This window comes from Saccopteryx leptura, chromosome 10 (assembly GCF_036850995.1).
Source record: "Saccopteryx leptura isolate mSacLep1 chromosome 10, mSacLep1_pri_phased_curated, whole genome shotgun sequence".
NCBI lineage: Eukaryota > Metazoa > Chordata > Mammalia > Chiroptera > Emballonuridae > Saccopteryx > Saccopteryx leptura.
In genome coordinates, this window is record NC_089512.1 from 9,041,629 (window position 1) to 9,049,747 (window position 8,119).

The 8,119-nt window shown below is 47.5% G+C and overlaps 1 protein-coding gene across 1 annotated transcript; it reads left to right on the forward strand.

Moving 5' to 3' along the window:
* The first annotated feature begins 4,547 nt into the window (after positions 1-4,547).
* LOC136381809 (C-C chemokine receptor type 1-like) lies at positions 4,548-5,699 on the forward strand. The gene has a single exon (XM_066350342.1). It carries the CDS (start codon positions 4,548-4,550, stop codon positions 5,697-5,699), a length of 1,152 nt encoding a protein of 383 aa, XP_066206439.1.
* The last annotated feature ends 2,420 nt before the right edge of the window (positions 5,700-8,119 follow it).

The window sequence follows — 8,119 nt, forward strand, 5'->3', positions numbered from 1 at the left end:
CCCCAGAATTCGCATTACCTGCAAGTTCCGGGGGGTATTGATGTTGCCGCTCTAGAGTCCCAACACCGAGAAAGCCTGCTGTAGATAGTTCCGTGTCCTTCCTATCCAGGGGCGTTCATCCCTGGACCAGGGTATCCCCCGGCCATGACATTCATTGGTCCTTACTGCAGTGACTTGCTTAAGAGTCTGTGAGGCTGGCTAAGCCGTGGGCACCTGAACAAGTGTATCAATCTCTCTCAGTCACAGCTACTTCCCTATCACTTATAGTGCCTGGCATGTCATGGGTACTCGATAAATATAAATGAAGTGAACAAGTATATGTGCCTGGCATGTCCTGTCTGTGTCGTGGGGGCCACAGAAGCCTAGAGCAGAGCTGGAAAGCTGGTCAAGGATCACAGGTACTGACCATGTCTCTTACTGTACACATGACCAAAGAAGGGGCAGGTGTCACAAGCTTTGTTCTCTGGAACTGACCCGCCAGCCAAGTACGACAGATAACCAGGCACACACAGACCTTCCATTTCCTGTTGTGGGGTAGGCTGACTGATGTCCACTTGGCAGAGTGCCCTAGTGGGGGAGGGGCAGGGAGCTCAGCTGTGCCAACACTGGCGTGCATCTGAGTCTCCGGAGCACCCCGTGGGCACGCCCCTCAGTATGCACATCTACACGCTGCAGCCCCTCCAACAACACGGGGCTCCCTGCCTGGCGAGCAGGGCAGACGGGAAGCCAGAATAGCACGAGAAGCAGCTCTCGACCAGCTGTGGGCAGGTCCAGATTACATGGACACTGCCTGGTGTCCTCACCACTTAACCTGAAGTCTGATCACCCTGCAGGCCCCTGATTCCTAGTAGGACCGAACCCCACTGCCCACAGCAGCAGGGACTCTGTGGCTCTCATCTTCAGCTCCTTCCTATTCCAGTTTCAGTATCCCCTCCCCTGCAGTGTTTCCCGGGACCCCGTGCATACTCACTGCGTGCACCTGCATCCGTGGCTCATGGTTTGCACCTGGGAGGGAGACCCCACATTAAGACAGGCAACAATATGTCTCAAGCACTGCACCAAATCATTCATTTATTCATGTGTGTCTATGTATCTTTCTTTAATCCTATCTATAACATTGGCATTATAACCCTGCCTTACAGAGTAGGATAGAGACACTTGGGAGCATAAATAACATGCGCAAAGTCAGTAAAAGGTGGACCTGGGATGGGACACAGGGCTGTCAGATGTGAGAGGCTCGTCACTGTTGTGCTCCTCGCCCTGCTCTCCGTACAAAGGCAGCCAGTTCCCGGGCCTGTAGCCGTCGCTGTCAATCTGGCTCCCTTCCTGCCTCTCTCCCGCCATCTCTCTATAGACAAGCTGCCAAAGGGGGAGACCCCACCCAGCAGACTCACGGGATGTTCCATGATGGCACCTCCTCTATTGTCTTCATTTTCACAGATGAGGAAACTGAGCCTGAAGGGACAAGTGACATTTTTCAAAGCAAGCCCACATTTATGATTTCTGTTTTTTTAATATTTGTTTTTAATGTATTGTGTTGACATGGATTCCAGTGTCTGCATTTATGATTTCTGAATCATTTGATGAAGAGGAGCCATGACTTGGAAAAGGTAGAGATCTGCTCACGTCTCAGTGAAGGGCTGGAATCTGAACTTGGCCTGTGTGGGACCATTGTATAAAACCGGAGCCTCGGCTCAGAGGACAGGCCACAGTCCATTGGACCGACCTGTATTAGCTCCAGGCTGGAGGGTGCTGTAGGGAAAACAGCGCTGTGGGGTTTGGAGAAAGACGGGGCACAGACAGAGCAGAAGAGAGGGACAGTGAGCAGTGACAGTGGAGGACTAAGGACGCCAAAGAGAAGCTGCCGCCTCTCCCTGGTTTGTGAGTCTGGTCATTTTGGGGAACAAAGGACCCAGAGTTCTGGTATAAAACCTTCCACTCCCCATCTTCAAAATAAAAGAAAAAAAAGGAAGAAAAAAATAGAGGAGGGTGGAAGGGTAGGAGCAAGGGATGGAGTGAGGGAGGGAGAGACAGAGAGAGAAAAGGAGAGAGAGAGAGAAAGAAAGAACAAGAAAGAAAGAGAGAGAAAGAGAAAAAGCTGCTCACTGACCACACCCTGAATCAGTCACTGCTCCCCATTCCCAGCTCAGCAGCTACACAAGTTCTGGGAACAACTCATGACCACCTACCATGCACCACTCCGCCCCCTGCACCCAGTTCCCTTGAAACAGAGCTCCCCAGCAGAAGTGCAGTCAAATGACCAGAATAAATTCTTAGAGTGAACTCAGCCTCCAGGAATTGCCCACTGATAGACATTATGGCTTTTTGTGCACACTCAGCTGCATAGAGAGAAGAATTTGTCTTCTTGTCATCCTGAGTGACAGAAAACCCCAGAGTCCTTCCTCATCATCAAGTGAATAACTTCCTACTCCATCAGGACCTGGAACCGTGTAGACGAAGACACTAACAGCTCTAGAAACAAAGACTTCGTGGACAGAATCCCTTGACAGCAGAGTAAGTGGCACTTGTCTTTTCTGTCCTGTCAGCTTCTGTGGAGGGCTATCCGGGTGAATCCGTGCACGCAGTGCGTCTGATGGTCCCTTGACGCACCTGCAAGGCAGTGAACTGCGTAGCAATGCTGAGAATGGGCGGATTTATAAGATGGGCAATCAGATGTGAAATAAGCTTTTATTTCTTATTAAAATAAAGCTGTCTTGAATGATGGATCATTACTGACTGCTTAAGAAAGCTGGCTCAGAATTAAGAGACAAGAGGCACATTCTATGGAAGACTATTCAAGAGGAAATTACTTGCAAAATTTCCCCCATGTGAATGAAAATCATACATGGTGTATGAAGTCATTGTAGTAAGAGGAAGATATGAATTAGAAAAGTCTTTGTAGATGCAGAATGGTTTGAAACTGAACCAACTTTTTAAGAAGACTAGAACCAAGGATCCTCAAATTCAGGTTGCGGGCTGACTGGGAAGAGGTAGTATTTCACCCTCTGACGGCAGGGAGCTGGTCAGGTGACCTCATCAGATGCATCCATTCTGGCGTACCAGGAGAGAGGCAGCGGGATATTTTTCTAATAATAGAGTGATTTGGGGCTACACGAAGGTCTGTACTTCAACTGTTTCCCCACGAAGTCAGGAGAGTCTTGGATTTCCAGAGTTAGAAATTCTCAGGAGTGTGCATAGCCTGCCACCAGGCTCTGGGGCACTCATTGACCTTATTGTCTCTAGTCTGACCTGCAGGACAGCTCTTAGGCTATTCAGACTGATGGGGAAAGATTTGATGAGCTGCTAAATATTCTATAACAGACTTTCCTGAAGAGAGAGCCCTGATTTCCAGTGTTGCTGATTTTGCATGTAAACATGCCCACTGTGGTGGATTTCAAGCTACCAATATGCTGACTGTGGGGTTGGGGACACATGCACACGGTTGGTTCTTATGAACCAGGAAAAGCCAGCTGCCCCGCACCTCAGGCCTGATGTCTTTACCCGCACAGACTGCCCTCCCTGCTCAGAGGCTCAGCTACTCCCAGGTTGCAGCATGTTGGCACTGGAAGGTTCCAGGCTCCAGGGCCAGAGCTGACCACTCTGTAACGAGCTTGGGGCAGACTTTTGAGGCAGATGACAGCATGGCCGGCAGGTTGGCTGCAACACGGCCCTTGGTTTCTCTATCAAGGCCCCACCCCAGCCCCTATCCCTTGGGGAGCAGGGTTATTGCATGGTGCCCACCCGTAGGGAAAACAGTGAATGGAGTAGGAGGTCAGGAGGATGCAGGTTACTTTTTTTAATGTCATCTGACGATGCTGACTCAACGTGCCTTTACCTTTGCCAAAGTTTCCCCAAAGACGGTGCTCCCGGGGTCAGTGTTGCACGAGCCGCTCCTGTGCTTCCAGCTGCCTGTTGTTTCTACTGAAAACCCTGTGGTCCCCACGTGCTGACTCCCACTTGATCTACCAGCAGCCCTGGCCGTGGTTGCAAAAATCAAAAATTGTCAACTCTGCTTTGTTTCTGATGTCCAGCTCGGGTTTCTCCAAAAAGAGGACTGATAACTCAGTCACAGGGCGAGGCCTGAGGTGGACAAACAACACAGATGAATGGATTTGGCAGGAAATAATAGTGCCCAGGCGGAAGGTTCCAAACAGCCTTCCCCGTAGGCTTTAAGTTTCTAAGGCCACTGCAGACATAAACATTTCTATGAAGGAAACATTCATGCAACAGGGCACAGGGCAGAGCACCACAGGTTTCCTTGACAACAGTCATTGCCACAGTATTGAAATTGATGCTAGGTGCACTCACTGTTTATTGTCTTCCCACCCACAGTCCCCTATAAGCAGCAGTTTCCAGAAGGGCAGAGAGAACCTGGAACTCCCTAGCTAAATACTGGATTCCAGGACATGGAACACGGTGGGCACTCAGTAAACAGTTCTGAAGAAGTTGAGACATAATCTCTGCCTTGTCTGTTGTCCAGAGCCCACTGCCTGTAACAGCAAAGAAAATACAGAAACCACCTTCCTGGACCCACGGGAGAAAGCAGGATGGAACTTCCAACCAGTACAGTGGACTGGGACAGGACCACAGAATTTGACTATGGGGACTCAATCGCATGCCAGAAAGAAGACTTGCGGTCTTTTGGAGCTCAGCTGTTGCCCCCTTTGTACTCCCTGGTGTTTGTCATTGGCCTGGTTGGCAACATCCTGGTGGTCCTGGTCCTCTTGCAACACAAGAGGCTCAAGAACATGACCAGCATCTACATCATCAACCTGGCCATTTCTGACCTGCTCTTCCTCTTCACGCTGCCTTTCTGGATTCACCACTATCTGAAAGATAACTGGGTGTTCGGCACCGTCATGTGCAAGTTGCTGGAAGGGCTTTATTACGTAGGTCTGTACAGCGAGATCTTCTTCATCATCCTCCTGACCATCGACAGGTACCTGGCCATCGTCCATGCTGTGTTTGCCCTGCGGGTCCGGACCATCACATTTGGTATCATCACCAGCGTAGTCAGCTGGGTCCTGGCCTTCCTGGCTGCCATCCCGGGCTTTTACTTTTCTGAGTCCCAGAATGAGTCCGATCGTTCCTCCTGCACCGTTTATTTCCCCTATGAATACCACAATCACTGGAAACGGTTTCTGGCTCTGAAACTGAACATCCTGGGGCTGGTCTTGCCTCTGGTGATCATGATCGTCTGCTACACGGGGATCATAAAGATTCTGCTCAGACGGCCCAATGAGAGGAAGTCCAAAGCCGTCCGTCTGATTTTTGTCATCATGATCATCTTTTTTCTCTTTTGGACGCCCTTCAATCTGACTAAGTTTGTTGCAGCTTTTGCAGACGTGTTTTTGGAAAATAACTGTAAGCAGAATGAACAGCTGGACCTGGCCATTCAAGTGACAGAGGTGATCGCCTACATACACTGCTGTGTCAACCCCATCATCTACGTCTTTGTTGGCGAGAGGTTCCGTAAGTACCTGCGTCAGCTGTTCCACTGGCTCCTGTCTCTGACCCCATGGAAATGGCTCCCCTTCTTCCACACCGAGAACCAGGACAGGGCCAGCTCCATGTCCCCATCCACAGGGGAGCAGGAACTCTCTGACGGGATCAGACTCATGCGTAGCAAGAGCGACCTGCCAGGCAAGGTGGCTGGAGGGGAGGCAGCTTCCGTGTCCTGGCCAGATAGTGATCACTGACCAGTGTGGAGCGACGCCACCTGGGGTTGAAGTGGATCACCTCTGGGGCTTGACGGTTTCCTGTGAGCTTCTCCCTGGATATGAATGAGTGAGCTGGTCATTCCTGAGACGGAATAAGGGCGATAGCTAAGAGCTTGGCAAAACAGGGTTTCAGATTTGTAAACATGAACATTTGTAAACAAAGCCACCGAGCATCCCCTCACTGCCTTCCCCACCACCAGTGAGCTTGGAAACAGTGATTTACACATTGACTCAGCTCTGAGCCAGGAGCCAATCAGGAGCCAGCAGCTGCGTCTCCCACCCCTTCCACAGCCCCCAGCAGGGATTTAGGCTGCTGGAAACCCTGAGGAGCCTAGAACTCATGATGGAAGGGCTTGAACCAAAGGAGAGACAGAATTGGGGAACTGTCATTGGCACCAAAACTTGTCGTATACAGAATTATCTTAAACTCACTAAAATAAAAACATTCAGGCCGAGGACCAGACACAGACCTTGTGTATAATGTGTTGTACTTTTGGAAATAGCCATAGAAGGAAAGCAGTTATTTCAAAAACCCAGACATCAATATCACCCCTAAATCCCTCTAACCCATTACAGGTAATGACAATATTTGATGAACTTTTTTTTAGTTTATGTTTTCTCTTATGCACATTCATGAGTATAACAAAGATGTATTATTATTCTCATCCTTCTACTCCGGTTGTTTTTAAGGAGTAGCACATTCAATTACTTTCCCAGCTCAATACATTATTTCAGAGCATTGTTTATGGTGTCGGCACTGAAATCCACGGCACAGACGCACTCAGATTGACTCGTGTCCCCATGGTGCTTGCACAAATCAATTCACCCCCACGTGGTGACTGAGGACCTGCTCCCGTCAAAGCAACCCTGGGAGACATGGATGCAGGTGGGAGGTTGTTCATCAAGAGCGCTGTACTCAGTTAGGTGACAACCCAGGAATGCCAACAGAGCCCGGGTGGGGTGGGTGGGGCTGACACCAGGGATATAAGACCGCTGTGAGTGGAGCCTGCCACCCACACATGCACCGCATCCTTCCATGTGCCGTGATGGGGAGGAGCCTAATGAGGTGGTCAGTTTGACCAAGAAAACAGGCCTAATAGAGATTCTTGGCAGGGACTTGGAAGGCCAGCACCAAATCACTTTATAGCTATTATTCAACCTGAAAGCATTCTGTCTTAGCTTTTAATTTAGCAAATATAAAAGCTATTTGAAGCAATAATTAGTTGAAACAGTGTAAGCAAATTTTGAATATGAAAAGTATTTTACTGGAAAGAAATTGACCTGCTTATAAATCGACACACATTATAAAACATAAGATCAAAAATGGTAACAGAAAAAAAATGTATGTAACAAACTAAAAATTAAGACCAAGATGATACTATCAACTCCCCTAATGTATCAGGAAACTTTACAAATCAATAGGAAAACCACTTGGATTTTTCTATCTCATAATTATTCCATATGCCCTATTATAAAAATATTAACAGAGATATTAACAGATAAGTCATAGAAGAAATGCAGTAGCCATTAATATGAAATCTTAATTACATTAATAATCAAAGATACGCTAAAGACATGAAACAGTTCTTTTCCTGTTAAGATGATAACCGGATGTGATTTAATTTTATTTTTGAAAATATCCAAAGCAGATAAGGATGCGACAACACAGTGCCTGTCACATATTTCTGATGGAAATGTAAATCAGCGTTCAGTTTCTGAAAAGCGCTTTGAAAATGGCTATAAAGATTATTTAAAAACCTCACCTTCTAATCCTGTTCCCAGGATCTGTCACAGATAATGGTAAAATGCAGCACATCTGAAAAGATCAATAATTGAGGAAGGGTTAAAAAACTGCTGTTATTAGGAGCTAGGATACAGACATGAATGACTTCTAAAAAGTTTATTGATATGAGAATATCCTTGTATTGGTAATGTCAAATAAAAATAATACAGAATTATTCTGGCACATATTGTGCAATATATATACAGAAGAAAAAAACAGGGAGAAAATATACCCCAAATTCTATGGGATTATGTGTGTATCACTCAGAGCTTAATCAGAGACATGGCGTGAGATAAGGCTAGGGTTTCCAAACTGTGTGCCGAGGCACCCAGGGGCCACAGTAAACTCACAGTTCCAAATTTTAAAGGCTCCACACTGCACCTGATATTTCGTGGACACCCTGGGAACTACAAATGGGAGAAAGTTCACAGTTTCAATGTTAGATTGTGGTGCATTCCTTTCAAAGCGGGCGTGTCTCTGCAAAGCCGGGTTTCCGGTGTTTGAGATAAATCAGTGTGGAACAGGAACTGAGGGGACAATGTCCCACGGATTCCAACATACATATCCCATTGAATATGTATGGGATACAGCAGGCATACATATCCCATTGGCATAG